The sequence below is a fragment of the Manis pentadactyla genome, chromosome X, assembly GCF_030020395.1.
Source record: "Manis pentadactyla isolate mManPen7 chromosome X, mManPen7.hap1, whole genome shotgun sequence".
NCBI classification, from domain to species: domain Eukaryota; kingdom Metazoa; phylum Chordata; class Mammalia; order Pholidota; family Manidae; genus Manis; species Manis pentadactyla.
Genome location: NC_080038.1, coordinates 9,525,342 through 9,546,719, shown reverse-complemented (window position 1 = coordinate 9,546,719; position 21,378 = coordinate 9,525,342). Strand labels below are relative to the sequence as shown.

General features: G+C 35.9%; 1 protein-coding gene across 7 annotated transcripts in view; it reads left to right on the top strand.

Moving 5' to 3' along the window:
* The window catches only part of FANCB (FA complementation group B), a 359,567-nt gene that overhangs the window by 8,891 nt on the left and 329,298 nt on the right, over window positions 1-21,378 (top strand). For 5 of the 7 annotated variants that reach the window (XM_057495750.1, XM_057495748.1, XM_057495747.1 and 2 more), the window contains exons 3-9: window positions 1,918-2,070; window positions 2,821-2,910; window positions 4,641-4,769; window positions 6,821-6,987; window positions 7,610-8,055; window positions 8,172-8,409; window positions 8,968-9,286. In XM_057495750.1, the coding sequence (XP_057351733.1) occupies window positions 1,918-2,070; window positions 2,821-2,910; window positions 4,641-4,769; window positions 6,821-6,987; window positions 7,610-8,055; window positions 8,172-8,409; window positions 8,968-9,286 (1,542 nt within the window). The other 2 variants (XM_057495753.1, XM_057495752.1) reach the window with 2 other exon arrangements.

Genomic DNA, 21,378 nt, shown 5'->3' with positions numbered 1-21,378 from the left:
TAATAGAATGGATACATTATTGAGTAATAAAATGGTGTCTTTGATAGCACTTTTGCCTCCAAATGGGAGAAAACAAAAGCAGTTTTCCTTTGGGTTGGCTGTGTATTCATCATCCATCCTTTCACTGTCTCATTCCATAAAGGAATTAAGGCAGCTTACAAAGATAGGTAAAATAGAAAATGTATAAATTAGAATGAGTAATGAAGATTAAGTTAGTATGTTCTCAGATCAGCTCTTCATAAAAGCCCCAGGTATAATGTTTAATCTAGTCAAAGGGCTTGAAACAGAGAGCTGAGTCTAGAGAAAAACATGATTAGCTTTTCTTAGCATTTCTTACTTGAATACAAACTTTCTGCAAGTTTTGACAAGAATTGATGTAGCAGGCATTTCAAAATTGACATCATTGTCAAGTATACCTGAAACAGTTATTGGTGTGTTATAGATTGCAGGAAGTTAATTTGGTCTAGAAGTGTGCTAATATGAAGCCACTGGCCACATGTGGTTATTCAGCATTTGAAATGTGGCTAATCTGAATTAGAATGTACTATAAAATATAAATGTTTAATACACACCAGATCTCAAAGATTTAGTAAAAAAAAGAATGTAAAATATCTCAATTTTTTATTGATGATATTGAATTGAAATGATATTTGGGATATGTTGGATTAAATAAAATATAATTTCACCTTTCTCTTTTCACTGCTGCTAGAGAATTGTCTTTTATTGGCTACTGGAAAATTTTTAATTACGTATGTTCCTTGCATTTGTGGCTCATGGCCCACCTGTATTCCTTTTGGACAGCACTATTCTGGAGCTTTAGGTTGCAAATATGTGTGGTTGCATATGAGTGCACAGCTCTATGGTAGTCACATCCCAAACACATTACTAATGTCTCTACATTGTTCATTATACTCCATGAGCCTCATGCGGGTTGAGAGAAAGGGAGGATTTGGGTTTACAAATAGCTTCTTCCTTGCATGAGTGAAAAATCACAGCTTTGGAAATTAGCCTCATAGGGGAAAAACTATTTGGTTATACAGATTAAAGAGTCTTACATTCTTGCTTTAATGCAAGCCACCCTCTATGATCTAAATGATGTGTCTATGCACTTCTGAGTGGGAATTTGAGCTTTGTTGCCTGAGGGAGAAGGGGTATCTGATCTCCATGGTGTTAGTTTTCCAGGGTGCTCATCTGGAGTCTTTCAGCTTTATGGACCTTTAAGAAGTCATCTTCTATTTTCTATCTTCTGAACTTGAGAATCTCATGTTCTGGTATAAACTGATCAAATCATTCCATTAGGCTAGTAAGGTTCTAGGTGCCCCACAATTAGGATCCCTCCCCTTCTGTGCCCCTGATAATGGCTGCCCTGATAAACACCAGGATTTAGGGTGTTAAGTTCATCTTGACTCTTAAAGGTTATTCTGCTTTGAGAGCTCTTAAAGTACCTTCCAGTTACCTAATTCAACTGAATTTCTTGTGTAAATTGGTCTAATCATAAGTTCATGCTCACTAAGACTTATGGGAGTGAGGGTCATCCTTAAATTAACTGTGTTGGAGAGAGAATTTTCACTAGAGTTACTCATGAGAAATGTTAGAATTTCCAAAATATTCAGCCATGGAAAGTGTTAGAACTTAGAGATTATAATAAATTTTTGATAGAGAAATTAGGAATGTGACAGTGCCTGGACAAACTTTGATAGAATACTAAATTTAAGTACCTTGCTATTTATAAAGTTACTGTAACTCCTTATGTTTTCTCATCCCCCTATGTCTTTTATTTTGGTTTTTAGTGTTTATACTACCATTTTCATTGCTTGTTTATAAGCTGAAGATTGCAAATTACAACAACATGCAACAAAAGGATTTAGTTTAGTTCACATCTGATTTTTTTCTCTATTCTTTACCATTCTCTTTCAGGTTGCTGCCAAGTGGGAAAAAGCTAGCTCAATACTGATAGATGACTTTATTGGAACTGGAACTGAACAAGTACTGCTTCTTTTTAAGGATCCCTTGAATTCAGATTGCCTGAGTTCATTTAAAATAACAGATCTTGGCAATATAGACTATTCAGTAAGTTCTGTTTACTTTTAATGCATTACTTCAAGAATCATTTTAGAAAATTTGAGCACTTTAAACCTTTTTGACCCACTATTTAAATAGTTGTGATTTCATGCTTAAACTTTTTGAATTTTAAAGATAGATTGAATCTTTTAAATATATGCATTTAGTCCCCTTTCAACAAATGTTAGATAAATGAACTATGCTTTTGATAGTTTATCAAAATTGGAAGACAGTATATCTGATGTTCACTCAAGTGATAATACTGTAGGTTAACCTTATTGTTGCTTCTGAAAATCACATACCGAGAAGCATGATAATATTTAATTAATTAAGCAGTAAATTGAAGTCAAACGGTTTTATTAAAAGAAGTGACAGTTCTTAATATCTTAAGATCTTGGGCATACTGGAGATAATACCCTCAAAGTTTCAGATGTATATAAAAGATCTCTGAGCCTGTTTTTTTCCTTAGTAAGATGAGGATAATTCTTGTTTTCTCTAGTTAAGTGATTTTATAAAACTCTAGTAAGATGGTACTTTTTGAAGCAGTATACAAATGTTAGGTGGGTAGTAATGATGGTAATCATAGTAATTTTTTTTCTAGCCACAAGAAGATGATGGGAAAAATATATATTTTTTCTTTTACATAATAGTGTGTAACATTAAAAACTTCCCTGTGGACAAACTGTAATTGTATTATGTTAATCTTATGCATTTTCAATTTATTTCAAAACTTCAGTTGTGTATTTTTTTATTTATTAGAGTGAAACATTGGATTGCAGTGATGAAGACTTATTTGAAGGCAAAGAGAATTGTTATTTGATGGTTCCACCTCTGGAAAGAAGATTGAAAGTTAGTGTCTGTGTTTGCTTTTTGCTTTTGCTTTTGCTTTTGCTTTTGCTTTTGCTTTTTTGGATTAGTGGTGTTCTAAATGGAGGAAAGAACATTGAAAGAAAGTTTCTTCAAGCATAAACAACTCAGTGATTGGAAAAAAATGGTATTTCAAAGGATCTTCACCTTTTCAGTATATCTCTGTAAAAACTATTATGACATTACTTATAAATGTATCATCTAAAAATGATACCTTTTTGTAGTAAGATTGTATAAATTTAGTAAGCCTCATAAGAAAAAATAGAAGCTCACTTTAGAAAATACATTCTTTCTGGTCTTTAGGATCAGTATCACAGAATCTCTTTTAAAGGAGCAGCAAATATGATGACTATGTTCCAAACACGAATAGTTTACCCTCAAGTTTTTCATATAAAGCTCCCTAAAAAGAGTTTTGTTTTTTCCCCAAATGTCTGAAGGTTATATACATTCCTTGTAAAATACTCAGACTATGCAAAGATATATTAAGAAGAAACTAATGATGACCTGTGATTCTGCTCCTGAGATATAACCAGTTTTAACACTTTGGCATGTATATTCTTGTAGATTTTTTATTTCTGAGGATGCACTCATTGCCCGTCTGCCTACATATTCCTCTCTTCTACTCCCTACCTCTCCAGCAGCCTCACATTTGGCTATCCACCTCTATTGGGTACATCTCCCGTCCCCTAAGTCATGAATTACTTAGTGAATGAGTGATGGAGTGTGAATGAAGTGGAGCCCACAGAACTAGGCCAACACAGGAAATGTTACAATATTAGCTAGACACTTAGCATACTTTGTGTGGTGAGGTAAGATACAATTCAGTCTTCACTCTCCAAGTTGTATTCACTGATAAAGAGAAAAAGAATTTACCTACCTTAAAATGTAATTTAAAAGAGAAAAGAATTAAAAAACAAAATGCATTTTGTTTTTTCAATCTAGAAAGACATTAAAAGCTGGATTAATACTTAAACAGTCTCAGGATCCATCTGAAGTGAAACAGCTTCCATCAGTTCGATGACGTGACTCTTTAAATTTTCAGTAGCAAAATATATTTCATGAATGTTTCACCCTTATTGATGAAATCTATTAATCTGGTGTAATAAAAGGAACAGATAGCTCTTTGCCCAGTCCAAAGCCCAATTTTGCTTTTTTCAGTAGTTAAGAATTGACCCTAGCACTGAGTTTATTATTTAGCACAAAAATAAACTTGTGACAGTTTGGGGGCTGTTATGTGTTATCTTTAAAATTTTGCTATAAAGGTTATATGAACAGAGGATTTCAGACAATGTCAAATTAAAAATGACCATTTCTCTTCATAGTGATGTCTTTTTGAAGCAGAAATTATTTCAACAAGAAAAACTGTTTCTTGTGGGGGTAGGAGTGTTAGTAGGTCTTGATTTTTATTCATATTGATAGGACTTACTCATATTCATACTGATTGATTATGTGACTCAGTGATGGAACGGATGCTAATACATTGACATTCTCTCAATTTGATATATAAAATCCATTGCAGTTATTTGCCCTGTTATTTTCCATTGTACCTAGAGACTTAAAATTTATAGTTTTGCTCTGAGAACTATTCTCTGCTTTTCTATAGAAAAATGAATTAATAAGTACATCTGGAGAAAGTACTTCCTGACTTAATGGTATGTCAGGTTTCATTTGGAATTATATCTCTGGCAATGATTTTTCTTCCTGTTTTACAGATTGGTTTGGTTTCTAGTCAGGAATTACAGCAGCATCTCTTGCTTAAGGAAAAAATTATTGCAAAATATTGCAAAACTTTAATAAACATGGTTCAAGGGAAGGATGATAGTACATCAAGTACAGAGGAGGTAAAGTTAATCATGTAACTATTTTATCATTTTATGATGTGAAAATCTACAGGCTGTTGAAGTAATAAATTGCAATAGTGGGATATAAGGAAATGCTGCCCAGTGGAACCAAGAAACAAGGTGGCAGAAATTATAATGGTGGGCTTTTATGACAGTGAGAACTATTTGATTAAGAAGCCTATATTTTACCAATTTGCAAATTATTCTTATTTTGTAGGACATTAAAATCTGTTACCAGGAACCTTGGGGAACAAGTCCTTCTGTTTAAAAAAGATTTAATTATTAAACTTTTTATTTGTATAGTTTGAATAGAATTATTGCTAAGTGAATTATATGTTTTCTGACTCCTTAAACAATATACTGAGCATTATTTAACCTTGTATTAGTGATGGCATAATTTCTTCATTGGTATAATAATTATCTTTTTAGTCTGTTGCATGCTCATTTCTAAGGATATTTCTTCTTTTAGTTAATGTCCCTAACTTGCTGTGCTTTTTTAGTCCTTATATCTGCTTTTTATGATTTTACTCTGGTTTTCCTTGTGGTTGACCATCATAAGAACTGCAAGGAACAGTACTTGGCAGTTACTTATTCCAGTATGATAATGAAGAAAGTTAGCAAAAACTGCTTTGACTTCATAAAAATAATATTTATGCATATTAGTTCCATACATAGAAAGCATAGCACAAATAAATGAAGGAGAGCTGGACATAGAAAAGCTTGTTTTGCGTTGTATTCCCTCAAGTCACTTTAAAGCCTAGCTCTGCTTCCTTCAAGACTAATCATTCTTGTAATGGTCTGTGCTTTGTGTCTGTATTTCACTCTTAGCAATATGAGGATTTTGGTTCAAAGATGAGTCCATTACTGTAAGAATCATAACAAAAGCACACCATGCTGCATTTCTGTATTACTGTTCTAATATCCCAGAAACCTCATGAAAGTCATTGTTAAATCTCCCAATTTCCCTTCCTCACCTCACCCCAATGATTTTGTCAATATTAGAAAAGGGGAAGAAATGTTTAGAAGTTAATTCATTGAAGCCATTGTATGCAAGGCACCGTTTTTGGCCTTTCACATGGCTATTTTGAAAGCAGTTCTGGCAGGTAGTAAAAGTTCCTTCAGGTTTTGGATGAATAGCCAGCCTCAAGTCTTACAGCTACTGGCAGAAGCATCGGATTCCTAGGGACATGTTTAGTCCACTATAATGTGTTAAGTGCCCATATCTTTTTTCAGTAATTACCACACAGTGGGGCAGTATAGAATAATGGGTAAGATGGAGCATGGGCTCTGGAACCAGTCTGCTTTGGTTCAAATCCCAGCTCTGCCACCTGTTAGCTGTGCGACCTTGGGCAAGGTACTTAACCTCCCTGTGCCTCATTTTCCTTATCTGGAAAATGTAGATAATAATACTACTGACCTAGGGCATTAGGGTTGATGTGAAGGTTAAGTAAATTGCCACATGAATGGCATTTAGAACAGGGCCTGACATATAGTAAGCATTCAGTTAAGTGTTGTCTATTATTATTATCATTACTCCTCCTCCTCTTCCTACTTCTATTGTTATTATTAATCTGTATGTATATGGAAATGAATGATACTGGCCTCATTTTAAGAATAAAATTTTAGCAGTAACTGATCAGCAGTCCAGAGGTAGCTTAATCAGTTTTATTAATACAAAAGTGTACAGTTACAGGTTTAGTGCAAGCCACTGAAATAAAGATTGGATTGTTTTCAGTATGCCTGGGGCACATATTGTCAGATTATTTTTCAAAATAGACTCCAGGTTTATATCCCTGTTGGCTCTGTGTTGGATACCCCATCTTGTTTCCAGTCAGGTCATGCTTTTTGATCTGAGTAGACAATTATGTATTTGTTTTATAATAAATTTTATTTTAGTGAATCATGTATGATCTATAACATAGGTGATAATTTATTTTAAAATATGTAAACCATAAGGTCTGGCCAAAAAAGCTGATTTATATTATTTTTTTAGTTTTACTATGTTTGGTAGTATTTTTGTAATCAGTTATTTAAACATGTTTTTCTATAAGGGATGTCTTGTTACTCTTTGTGGTAAAGAAGAAAATCCTGTCTATACCTTTGATGGAAAGTCATCAGACAATTTTCAGAATTCAGAAAAGCTAGTAGAGAAGCTGTGGTATCGTGTAATAGAAGATAGCTTGGTTGTTGGAGTGAAAAGCACATCTTCTTTGAAGCTGTAAGTAAATTCTAACATCATAACATTGTCTTGATACTCTAGAACAACACTGTCCAACAGCATATAATGCAAGCCACATGCGTAATTTAAAATTTTCTAGTAGCCATATTAAACAACGTAAATAGAGACAGGTGAGATTAATTTTAACAATATTATATCCAAAACATCATTGCTGAGGGATAAACAATATTCTGTATTAAAAAGCAGATTTTATTCAAGTCATTTAGGGAAGTAAAAATGCAGTTTTTAGCAATGTTTGCATTCTGAATTAACGAAATAAACTTGTTAAAAGTTTTTTTCTTGTTTAAAAAGAAGGGGATAAAATAACCTACCTCAAAAATAAAATTAAGCATTATTTTACCATTCCTTTCTCTTAAAAAATTAATTTCCTAAAGTCCAAAATATTTACAGTGTTTTTGCTTACCTATTTCAAGAGAAGTGTTATTATAGACTCTTTAAAAATGTTTTAGCTTTTATGCTTAATTTTCTGGTGTATTTTACATTTGAAATGATGTTTCCTAGGAAAAGAGAGAATTTGTTGTTTGTATGGCATTTAATCATGTGTTTGATTTTAAAGAATGAGCTTTCAGATGAAACTGAACTCTTGAGGTTTTTTTTGTAGGTCCCTGAATCATGTGACTTTATTGCTGTTAATGGATCGGCCTCATAACTCCAGCATTCCGCTTATTAAATGTCAAAATAGGGTGATTAAGTTGAGTAGGGATTCTTTTCCAGTACCACGCTCAGTGCCATACAAAATAAGATCAGAGGCGAAAAGAATCAAGTTGACCGTTGATAGTAAGAAAGAAGAGGATGAAGAAGAGGAAAGCACTGTTTGTGAACAACCACCTGAGAAAGAGTGTATACAGATAATTACTGCTGTAACATCTCTTTCACCACTTTTAGCATTCAATAAGTTCTGCTGTGTTGTGCTGCTACAAATTAGGGAGAGAAAAAATGATAACTCTTCTGAAGATCATTATATTCAGTGTGGCAGGATCTTTTTAAATCTAGAAGATCTTTCAAGTGGGAAATACCTGCTGACATTTCCAAAGAACAGACCTATAGGTAATTCTTGTTCATACATTTTAATCATATACATAATTGAATCCAAAAATTTTAAGAATTCTCTTTATTTGATAACAGAGTTTAATGACAGAATTCGTGACATGTTTTTCTTGTAGAACACATGGAAGATCTCTTTGCACTTCTCGCAGCATTGCACAAAACTTGTTTTCAAATCACATCACCCAGCTGTTCTCTGACTCCAGTGAAGACATGGCTCTTAGAATGCATGAAATGTGAAGTAGTCAAAGATTTTCCAGAAATTTGCTTTTGCAAAAGGCCAGGAAGTTTCTATGGGACACTCTTCAACTGGAAACAAAAAACACCATTTGAAGGGATTTTAATAGTCTATTCCAGGTAATGACACCAAATTGGAATTGGTCCAGAGAAGTTAATGTAATGACACCAAATTGGAATTGGTCCAGAGAAGTTAATGTGTGTGTGTGTGGTCAGACAGCAATCCCCACAGTAGAATTCTGTGCCACTGTGGGACATGTCTGGGTCATTGCCTGGCTTGGCATGAATGGACAGGTGACCTCATTCAGAAACTGAAGCTGTTCTAATTTATGTTGGTTTTGGCTTTTTTTGTTGTTGATTAGAGCCAAATAATTATTTTAAGATTTCCCCTGAACTTCTTCCCCACGATGAAATTTAAGAAACATGGTATTGGTCTTAGTACTCAGAGAAAAAAATTCTAATAAGGAAGCAACCTAATTGGTATTAACTGACTTGATATAGTATTTTGGGTTGGTACAATCTGAATTGTATCAGTGATCACGAGCACACTTTATCGGTTCTATTCATTGCTTGAGGTTCTATAAATGAATATTAATTGACAACTACAACATGTTGTATACAACTGCTTTGTGCTATGTGACAAGTTTTATAATACTATATTTGTTTCTTTTATTCCAGGAATCAAACAGTTTTGTTCCAGTGCCTTCATAACCTCATCAAAGCTCTCCCTACAAAGTGTTTCTTCAAAAATCTGAAATTAGGAAATAAGGATTGCCTGATTGATCATTTGGCATTAAGTTTGGAGAAGGAATTGGTTACCCTTGGTTCTCTTTCTTCTGCCTCAGTTAAGGTTGAAAACAACCCAGTGCAGAGCTGTGAAGCAAGCAAAGAAAAAGGTAGTGGAGCTGTGGCAGCTTTATCAGACACAAAGGAAAGCACCCATCCATACAGAGAAGAACTTCAGAGAGAAAAGCAAATGTTGGGGATGAACCTAACAGTGAGTGGTACCCTTTATAGAGAAATGACTTTGAAATTAGCTGAAGTTCAGCTAGAATCAGACCTTGCTGCAGAGAGAGTGACTGGTTCATAATTACAATCTCAATTTGATTACATTTCAAAATATGTTTTCCTTGCCAGAACGTTTTGGTTCCACTTGTTTTCATTTTACATTATATGCCTCCTTCGTAAAAATGAAGATTGAGGCTTGCTGTAGAACCTTTGGTTTTGATAATGTGTAGAACAGCATGCCTTAGAATAGCAGTCTCAACTGGGGCCATTTTGCCTCCTAACCCCCACCTCTCAGGGGCATTTGGCTATGTCTCGAGACATCATCTGGTTGTCAGAAGAAGTGAGGAATGGAGAGGGGAGGCAGGGGTACCATTGGTGTCTAGTGGGTGGAGTCCAGGGATGCCTCTAAACATCCTCCTCTGCTGCCCCTGCCACAGAGAAGAATCCGGCCCAACATTTCAGTAATGCTGATGCTGAGAAACTGCCTTAGAGTTTCCATTTAAGGCAGAAATGATGTAACTATTTTGGTCTAAATCTTCAAAAAACTTATAACAGTCCTTTTATTGTATTCTGCTTAGTAAAACCTAGCATACAAAAATCAGCCTCGAACAGATCATTAAGGTTGTCAGGATTCACAAGTTTCTGTAAACATTAAGCTCCTAAGGAAATTTAAATGGCAGAATAATTAAGTGAGTCCATTAAGATGAAAATGTTTGAAATCCTTGTTAATTTGAAGCTTAGTAGAAAGCTTCTCTAACATTGTGTAAGTCTATAGGAATGTGCAAATTCTAGGGCATTTTTTTGAGAAGTGTCTCTTTCAAAAGGGCTGGGCAAACCTCACAGGCCACTATTTTTTAAAAAAATTGAAAGTGCCTTTAAGCCATCTGAAATTCCAACTCTAGGCAAAACTAAAATATAAAATTCTAAATAAAGATTATTGTGGTGGAGAGGGAGTGAGAAATTTAAAAATAAGTGAAAATACATTTCAGTGAAGAAGTGATATTTAAGGGGTCCAATGAGACATTTCATAGAAAGTAAAAATTCAACCTATTCCTTTATTTTGGAAGAATACAAATTCTGGAGTAATAAGAGAATGTGAGGAGAGGGAAAGACACCAAGTATATGGGCCAAAACAAATGTTTCTGATCCTTTTTGCTCTAAAATTCTTAGGTGAGATGGAAGTTTAAATCTCAGTTGACAGAAATAAAGATGATTATAGAAAGTGGCATTTCATTCTTGCAGCTATGAAGTGCTAATTATCCCCATGCCTTTGAAGTACTTGTACCTAGTGATCTGGTGATGCAAATGGTTTTAGAGAATATGGGTTATTATTTTCTTATCTGGGTTTTTATATGATCCATGTAATACACTACCTTTCTTTTTAGTAACCCAGTGCAAATTGAGGTAGCACCCTGTACTTTATTTCTATGAAATGCCAGTGGAAAATACTTCAGACTTCTGGGAAATGGAAATGGAATAATTTCAGGATTAACTGTGGAAATCTAGAAGCAGTGTATATCAGTAGATATATTGAAGCTGCCCATGACATGTTCTCAAAGAACAACCAAGTATAGTATATAGGAACTAAATTGTAAAATGGAGGTTGTCAGAAAAAAAATTTAATCATAATAGTTTATTTATAGGAAAGGATAATAAAAACATGCTGCTTGTTCATATTTATACAAGCAAACAAAAAATACAAATATATGTTTACTCTCTCTATATATATCAAATAACCTCTTTACAAGTGAGTTTTGTACTCCAGCATAGTTTTTCTACTTACTGCAAGTTAGAAAATCCAAAGTTTGAGGAAATGATGCCCTAGCCGCTCTCATGACTGAGTCGTGTTTGCCTCTGTGAGCATATTCCTCTGACCACCGCCCTCTTCATGAACCTGAGGCTCCCCTCAAAAAACATGATCCTTCCAAATCCACATCACTAAAGTGAAAATCAGTTTTGTTTTGGAACAGAGCACGCCATAGTTTTCAGACACAAAACTTTCTGTTGGCCTCCTGATCCCTTAACTAAAGAAGGGAGTGCAAGCCAGCTTAGGCATGATGTTATTCGGTTTGGTGTGCAAGCCAGCTTAGGTGTGACGTTACTTGGTTTGGTGAAAAAAATGTTAAGTCAAATTAAGGGGTTGGACACAAGCAAATTTATCCTGTACCCTTGTTACTAATTTTTTTCAAAATCAGCAGACTGTTTAAGAATTCTAATAACAAGCAAGTGAATCTTTTATTGTCCTGATAATATCTCTTTATACCATATAGAATTGACTACTCAATTTTTTCCCTATTCTCAGAAAGGGAAAGGTCTAATTAATTTACTTCTCTTCCTGCCCTTTCTAATAAAAACAAAAAATTTAATTGTCTAGGCTAAAAAACGATGTGAAGCTTTGTTTTTCTTTCTTTTTGCTCTTTCCTGTCTGCTTTCTTTCCCTTCTTTCCAGTCTGTCTGTTTTTCTCTGTTTGTCTGTCTTTTTTGTCTGCCTTTCCTGTGTTTCTTTCTTCCTGTGTTTCTTAAAACTTGGAGAATACCAGATATTGAGAGGTATCCTTTTTCTTTCTTGTATTGAAACTTGTGAAAACATTACTTTGCATTCTAAGAACTGGGGACTAAAAGCTTTTTCTTGGGTAGCCCCATCTGGAGAACTTTAGGCTTTTGCTGCTAAAGACAGTGTGGTACAGTGGAAAAACTGCCGATCATAACAGTGTAAATTGAATCCTTAAAAGGTTTGTTCTGTTTTCCCTCTTTGTGTTTCTTGAATCTGTTACTTGAATTGCTTACTGCCTCAACAGAACAACCCTATTCTATAAAATATATACTACAGTGCTAAATATCTTCACAAAAGAAGGCTAATGGTCTGCCTTCTTTTGAGGACCTTATTGCAATAATCCTTTCTTGGCTATTTACTCAGTAGGGTAGCAGGCACTGTTCAGGTGGTGAATGTTCATAAGGGTAGAAAATCAGACACCTATCATGCCCTTGCTATTGAGATTTTTCCTGTGCTACACTTGTGAGCAGCTACCTGGACCAAAGTACCCATGTGTGTAACTGTAGGTCAACATGATGGTCCTGAGTTCAGCCAGAAAAATTCTTTAGCATCTTAAGCTTCACTGTAATTATCCATTTCCCCACTGCAGCAGTCATAAGTAGTGTTATGGCCGAGTAAAGCATACCATTTGTAATTAGCCAAACTATTTAGCACTAGCCTCCATGTCAGTCAGGAGTGGGAGAAAAGTGTTATGCACTCTATTGATTGCCTGTCCCCCATCAATTTATTCCTTTTCTAATGCCAGAACTCTAGTTTTGTTCAAGAATTACTTTTAAAATTATTTTAAACACGTAACTTCCTACAGTTCATGTGTTTAGGGAAGTGGATCCCATCTCCAGTTCCAGAGGTTAGTCCTGACAAGTCTACGCCAGTTAGTATAGGACATTTTCCTGGTTACTGGTCTGGGATGGGCACAAGACCTAAATTGGGCCTAACTGGACCAAGGGTCTAAAAGGATTGGTCCTTTGGTGAGGAAGAGGCTCTTTTCCTGTCCTGCTGGAAGCAGATGGCCCTTATTTTAAAAGTTTTGAGTTATCTTATAATCATAGGAAATTAGGCTTTAGAATGAATCTGATATTGTATACTGTGAAATTGTTTTATTATACTGCTGAATCAAACCTAAGTCTAAATCTTATCCTTGCCCAGGACAGCCTACAACTTCAGAAAAAAAATTCCTTGTAACAGAAATCAAGATTTCTATTACTTGCAGCTGAAATCATTTCTCACTGCTAGACATGGAAAAAAGAATCCCAGAGAACAAAGTTGTTGGCCATGAAGAGTCCCAGGACAGGCACAGTTGAACTACAGACACAGGGTGCTTGTACCTGCTAAAAGAAGAGTCGGAATGAGCCACCCATCTCTTGCCCCCTTTCATTTCTGGGCAGTGGCTCTCTAGGCTTCTTTCCTGTTTTTTGCTTTGGGGGATTTTTTTGTTTACAACTCAGATTAGTTCATACCTTATACCTGAGATAAACTTTAATTTTAAAAAAATTCTTTATCTTCTTTTTCTATTCCTTAACTTAGCTTCCCACTGGTGTTACACCAGGTCGCTTATTTAATTATGCTTCCTCATTGGGTTAGAGGTATGTGTCAGATTATTTAACCTGTTTCTCCATATTTTCTGTTTTAGAATATAAAAGTATAAATGTAAGGACCATATTTCTTAGATATCAGAAGAATTCAGACTTATAAAGGTCTTCTGACAACTCTTCTCATATCCTTGGCTCTATCCCGTCCAGTAGGAAGAGAAAGAAATCTTTATCGATTTGGATTGTTCTAGGAGTCTTTGTGCCAGGAAAACCAGGTTTGATATTATGGGGCTGTTTTAGAAATAGAGTAGTATTGCTATATCAGAAGAGATACACAGTGTTATTAATTTACATCTTGTAGCCTTTTCAAAGGTAACAAGTATGTGCTAGAACACGAGCAGTTGCTTTTTAACATATATGAGGGAGCAAAAGATCTAACTAAGTTCATTCCAACATCATTTAAAAAAACAAAGTGATGTGAAGTTTTGGTGTAGTTTTTATAAGCCTGAAGGGATGTTTTAGCATTTAGAATGACTAAGTTATTTGGCTATGTCAAGTGTGATAATAAAATCCTGCATAAGTTATCCAAACAGAAAATGAATATGCTCTAACACTTGAAAGATTCTAGTAAAGGTAGTAAAAACACTGGGAGTTGAGGGTAGGTAGTAGCATCTGAAGGAAGCCAGGGCCGAGTGTGTTCTTGACAGTCTACAGAATTTCCCAGAGGAAGTGAATGTGCAGTACATGTGTTAGGCTCAAGAAGGGGAGATGGAGATTGGTGTGCGGACTGGAGTGGTGTTTCCTGAAGCCAGTGCCACATGGAAGGGGAAAGAATTAGCCTGAAACTATAAATAATAGGAAAAACAATTACCCACAACATTTAGGGCAAGAGTTGAAGAAAACTGTGAGTCACACTTCGATACCAGTTTTCTATGATGTGGCGTGCTAGGATATAGCAATAGCTAATAACATTTATTGATTACTATGTACCAGACATTGATTTGAATGCTTAGCCCATATGATCCTTACAACCCTATAAAACTATGCTTACCGGGATGGTGGCCAGTAGTCATTTGTGGCTATTTAAATTTACATTTAAATCAATTAAGATTACATAAAAAATGTAGTTTCTTAGTTGTACTAGTCGCATTTCAAATGCTCAATAGCCACATGTAGCTAGTGGCTACCATTTGGATAGTACAGAAAAGAACATTTCCTTAGTCACAGAAAATTCTATTATACAATGCTGTTATAACGTGTACTATTAACTCTCTTTTATTTATAGGTCAAGTAACTGAGACCCACATTAGTTAAATAACATACCCAAGGTTATACAGCTAATAAGGAACAGAGCCAAGATTCAAATCCAGTATAGCTTCAGAGCCTTCACTCTCTCACCCCTATGGTATTCTGCTTAAAAAGACAGTTTGCAATCAAACAGTGCCATGTCCTCTTGACAGTTTTATGTTAACAAGATGCACTTACTGAAAAAGGGAAAAAAGATTACAAGAAATATACAATTCAGTAAAAGTGTAAGTTTGTTAAAATAATTGAAATACTGGGGAAAATGTATGCTATGTTACCTTAAATTCTGTAATGGGCAAGTTCTTAGAGTTGATTGATGGCCTAAGCTGAGTTTTATCTCTTGACTACTGCCCTCCATCTATATCTAAATACCTGAATCTCTCTTCCTGTTTCATTTCACTTGTCTTTGTTAGAACCATTGCTCTCCAGAATTACTGTGTTTATCATTGCTCACTCATGTTTCAGGCTTTCTTAAATGAAAGTGTCAGTTCTTTAAATAATCTTTAAATAACTTCTTTTTGAGACTACTCAAGGAGGTCTTGAGATTCTCTGAAGTGTTTATCATTGGCTGGGAATTCTAGGAAAAGTTGTGAGCTGTCTAAGTCTAAAAAACTTAAATCTTTATTCCATATGGGTACTACATCATTTGAGAAGAGGAGGAGTAGAATTCTGTCTTCTTTTTTAATCATTTGTATGTTCTAATTCTTCCAATTGATGTGCTTATAGAAAACATTTCATCTCTTTCAAAATACCAATGGTGTATGAAGTGGGAGGGTATACAGAGAGATTTCAGTCAGTCATAAGTTTATTGATGTTTCATTGAAAACATTGTCATGCCCAGGCATATAAATAGGTGCTGGAGATAAAAAGATAAATAAGACTCTTCTTAGGTTTCAAAAAACTTGCAGTCCTAATGGGAGAGACAGTGGCAGAGTTGTATACTATACTGAGGTAATTCATAAAAGTACTCCCGGGGTTCCATGGGAATATTCTGAGAGGGCGCTATACCCAGCAGGGGCTACGTTTGACAGCAGGTGTTTTTAATTTTGGGTAATAGGACTCTTTGGGAATTTAATAAAAGCTAAAGATACTCATGTTCAGGGTGGTTGTTGAGTAAAGTAGTTTAAAATATAATGGGGTTGAGATTAAAGATGGTGGCATGAGAGGTGAGACAGAGGCTTCCTCCTAAAACTGCATATAATACGAAAATATAATTAATACAACTAATCCTGAGAGAGCAACAGGAAAGAGGCCTATGCCAGACTGCGTACACGTGGAGAAAAGAGCAGACCTCACGGAACAGCGTAACTTACAAAAGCTGTGTCCCTGCGGGACCCAAGCCCTTTCCCCACCCCAGCTCACTGGCGGGAGGAAGAGAAACTGAGCAGGGAGGGAGTGGAGGCCTGGGACTGCTGAATACCTAACTCCGGAGATCTGCTTCGGGAGCACAAACATAGATTTCATGGTGCTTTCATGATACTCTCATGATTACGGGGTTGGAAAGCTAAGACAGACAGAATTCCTGGAGAGACTGAGATTCCAGCTGCTTGTGGAAAGCAAGGATCCATATCCAACTGCTCTGGGACAAAAGCTTATACCTGTGTGCTCGGCCCACTGGTTCAGTCAGTGGAGACAGGCATAGCAGCTGGGAAGCAGGAAACAGCTCTATCCTCCCCCCAGGCATCAATCCCACTCCCCTGTGACCCCTGACATTGCCTCAGGGGTCGAACAGCTCCAGAGAATAGAGCGTATGGACACTAGAGGGCGCCACACACAACTATGACATGGCAAAGGAACCTGGTACAGAGTAAAATTAATATAACCCCTGAGAAAGATGACATGAAGCTCATGACTCTTCCTGAAAGGGAGTTCAAAATAAAAATCATTAACATGCTAATGGAGGTACGGAAAGATATTCAAGGACTCAGGAATGATTCTGGTCGGAGATCCAATCATTGAAGAGCACAGCAGAGGGTATTAAAAGCAGATTAGATACGGTGGAGGAGACAATAAATGAAATAGAAACTAGAGAAGAGGAATACAAAGAAGCTGAGGTCCAGAGAGAAAAAAGGATCTCCAAGAATGAAAGAATATTGAGGGAACTTTGTGACCAATCCAAACGGAACAATATTCGCATTATAGGGGTACCAGAAGAAGAAGAAGAGAGAGAAAGGGATAGAAAGTGTCTTTGAGGAGGTAATTGCTGAAAACTTCCCCAATCTGGGGAAGGAGAAAGTCTCTCAGGCCATGGAGATCCACAGATCTCCCAACACAAAGGACCCAATAAAGACAACATGAAGACATACAGTAATTAAAATGGCAAAGATAAAGGATAAGGACAGATTGTTAAAAGCAGCCAGAGAGAGAAACAAGATCACATACAAAGGAAAACCCATCAGGCTAACATCAGACTTCTCAGCAGAAACTTTACAGGCTAGAAGGGAGTGGCATGATGTATTTAATGCAATGAAGCAGAAGGGCCTGGAACCAAGATTACTTTATCCAGCAAGATTATCATTTAAATTTGAAGGAGGGATTAAACAATTTCCAGATAAGCAAAAGCTGAGAGAATTAACCTCCCACAAACCATCTCTACAGTCTATTTTGGAGGGACTGCTATAGATGGAAGTGTTCCTAAGGTTTAATAACCGTTACCAGAGGTAATAAAACCACAGTAAAGAAAGTAGAACAGCTAATTACTGAGCAAATGCAAAATTAAATTAACTATCCCCAAAATCAATCAAGGGATCGACATAGAGTACAGAATATGACACCTAATATATAATGGAGGAGGAAGAAAAAGGAGGAGAAAAAGAAAAGAACCCTTAGATTGTGTTTGTAATAGCATATTAAGTGAGTTAAGTTAGAGTCTTAGATAGTAAGGAAGTTAACCTTGAACCTTGGTAACCATGAATTTAAAGTCTGCAATGGCAATAAGTACATACCTATTGATAATCACCTTAAATGTAAATGGACTGAAAGCACCAATCAAAATACATAGAGTCCCTGAATGGATGAAAAAACAAGACCCATCTATATACTGCCTACAAGAGACTCACGTTGAACCCAGAGACATACACAGACTAAAAGTGAAGGAAAGGAAAAAGATATTTCATGCAACTAATAGAGAGAAAAAAGGTGTTGCAGTACTTGTATCAGACAAAATAGACTTCAAAACAGAAAGTCACAAGAGACAAAGAAGGACATTACATAATGATAAAGGGGTCAATCCAACAAGAAGATATAACCATTATAAATACCTATGCTCCCAACATGGAGCACCTTACATATGTGAAACAAATACTAACAGAATTAAAAGGGGAGATAGAATGCAATGCATTCATTCTAGGAGACTTCAACACTCCACTCACTCTGAAGGACAGATCAACCAGACAGAAAATAAGTAAGGAGACAGAGGCACTGAACAACACATTAGAACAGATGGGCCTAACAGACATCTACAGAACTCTACACCCAAAAGCAACAGAATACACATTCTTCTCAAGTGCACATGGAACATTTTCAAGAATAGATCATATACTAGGCCACAAAAAGAGCCTCAATAAATTCAAAAAGATTGAAATTGTACCATCCAGTTTTTCAGACCACAAAGGTATGAAACTAGAAATAAATTATGCAAAGAAAATGAAAAATCCCACAAACACATGGAAGCTTCGCAACATGCTCCTAAATAACAAATGGATCAATGACCAAATAAAAACAGAGATCAAGCAATATATGGAGTCAAATCACAATAATAATTCAACTCTGCAAAATCTGTGGGACGCAGCCAAGGCCGTGCTAAGAGGAAAGTATATTGCAATACAGGCCTACCTCAGGAAAGAACAATCCCATATAAGCAGTCTAAACTCACAATTAATGAAACTAGAAAAAGAACAACAAATGAGGCCCAAAGTCAGTAGAAGGAGGGACATAATAAAGATGAGAGCAGAAATAAATAAACTTCAGAAGAATAAAACAATAGAAAGAATCAATGAAAGCAAGAGCTGGTTCTTTGAGAAAATAAACAAAATAGATAAACCCCTAGCAAGACTTATCAAGAAAAAAAGAGAGTCTACACACATAAACAGAATCAGAAATGAGAAAGGAAAATGGACACCACAGAAATACAAAGAATTATTAGAGAATACTATGAAAAAGTATATGCTAACAAATTGGATAACCTAGAAGAAATGGACAACTTTCTAGAAAAATAACTTTCCAAGGCTGACCAAGGAAGAAACAGAAAATCTGAATAGACCATTTACCGGCAACAAAATTGAACTGGTAAACAAAAAACTACCTAAGAACAAAACCCCTGTACCAGATGGCTTCACCGCTGAATTTTATCAAACATTTAGTGAAGACCTAATACCCATCCTCCTTAAAGTTTTCCAAAGAGTAAAGAAGAGGGAATACTTCCAAACTCTATGAGGCCAGCATCACTCTAATACCAAAACTAAGCAAAGACACCACAAAAAAAGAAAATTACAGACCAATATCCCTGATGAACATAGATGCAAAAATACTCAACAAAATATTAGCAAACTGAATTCAAAAATACATCAAAAAGATCATCCATGATGATCTCCAGGGATGCAAGGATGGTACAACATTCGAAAATCCATCAGCATCATCCACCATATTAACAAAAAGAAGCACAAACACCACATGATCATCTCCATAGACGCTGAAAAAGCATTTGACAAAATTCAACATCCATTCATGATGAAAACTGTCAACAAAATGGGTATAGAGGGCAAGTACCTCAACATCATAAAGGCCATATATGACAAACCCACAGCCAACATCATACTTAATAGCAAGAAGCTGAAAGCTTTTCCTTTAAGATCGGGAACAAGACAAGGATGCCCACTCTCCCCACTTCTATTCAACATAGTACTGGGGGTCCTAGCCACGGCAATCAGACAACACAAAGAAATAAAAGGCATCCAGATTGGCAAGGAAGAAGTTAAACTGTCCCTGTTTGCAGATGACATGATATTGTACATAAAAAACCCTGAAGAATCCACTCCGAAACTACTAGATCTAATATCTGAATTCAGCAAAGTTGCGGGATACAAAATTAATACTCAGAAATCTGTGGCATTCCTATACACTACCGATGAACTAGCAGAGAGAGAAATCAGGAAAACAATTCCATTCACAATTGCATCAAAAAGAATAAAATACCTAAGAATAAACCTAACCAAGGAAGTGAAAGACCTATACCCTAAAAACTACAAGACACTCTTAAGAGAAATTAAAGAAGATACCAATAAATGGAAACTCATGCCAGGCCCATGGATAGGAAGAATTAATATTGTCAAAATGGCCATCCTGCCTAAAGCAATCTACAGATTCAATGCAATTACCATCAAAATACCAATAGCATTCTTCAACGAACTATAGGAGATCATTCAAAATTCATATGGAACCACAAAGATCTCGAATAGCCAAAGAAATTCTGAGAAGGAAGAATAAAGGTGGGAGCATTATGCTCCCCAACTTCAAGTTCTACTACAAAACCACAGTAATCAAGACAATTTGGTACTGGCACAAGAACAGACCCATAGACCCATGGAACAGACTAGAGAGCCCTGATATAAACCCAACATATATGGTCAATTAATATACGATAAAGGCGCCATGGATATATAGTGGGGAAATGACAGCCTCTTTAACAGCTGGTGTTAGCAAAACTGGACAGCTACATGCAAGAGAATGAAACTGGATTATTGTTTAACCCCATACACAAAAGTAAACTTGAAAGGGATTAAAGACTTGAATGTAAGTCATGAAACCATAAAACTCTTAGAAGACAACATAGGCTAGCATCTCCTGAATATAAGCATGAGCAACTTCTTCTTGAACGCATCTCCTTGAGCAAGGGAAACAAAAGCAAAAATGAACTCATGGGACTACATCAAACTAAAAAGTTTCTGTTCGGCCAAGCACATCATCTATATAACAAAAAGGCATCCTGCAGTATGGGAGAATATATTTGTAAATGACATATCTGACAATGGGTTAACATCCAAAATATATAAAGAACTTACACACCTCAACATACAAAAAGCAAATAACCCGTTTAACAAATGGGCAGAGGATATGAAGAGACAGTTCTCCAAAGAAGAAATTCAAATGGCCAACAGACACATGAAAAGATGCTCCACATCACTAATCATCAGGGAAATGCAAATTAAAACCACAATGAGATATCACCTCTCACCAGTAAGGATGGCCAGCATCGAAAAGACTAAGAACAACAAATGCTGGCGAGGATGCGGAGAAAGGGGAACCTTCCTACACTGCTGGTGGGAATGTAAGCTAGTTCAACCATTGTGGAAAGCAATGTGGAGGTTCCTCAAAAAACTAAAAATTGAAATACCATTTGACCCGGGAATCCCACTCCTTGGAATTTACCCAAAGAATACAACTTCTCAGATTCCAAAAGACAAATGCACCCCTATGTTTATTGCAGCCCTATTTGTAATAGCCAAGATATGGAAACAACCTAAGTGTCCATCAGTAGATGAATGGATAAAGAAGATGTGGTACATATACACAATGGAATGCTATTCATCCATAAGAAAGAAACAAATCCTACTATTTGCAACAACATGGATGGAGCTGGAGGACATTATGCTCAGTGAAATAAGCCAGGCGGTGAAAGACAAATGCCAAATAATT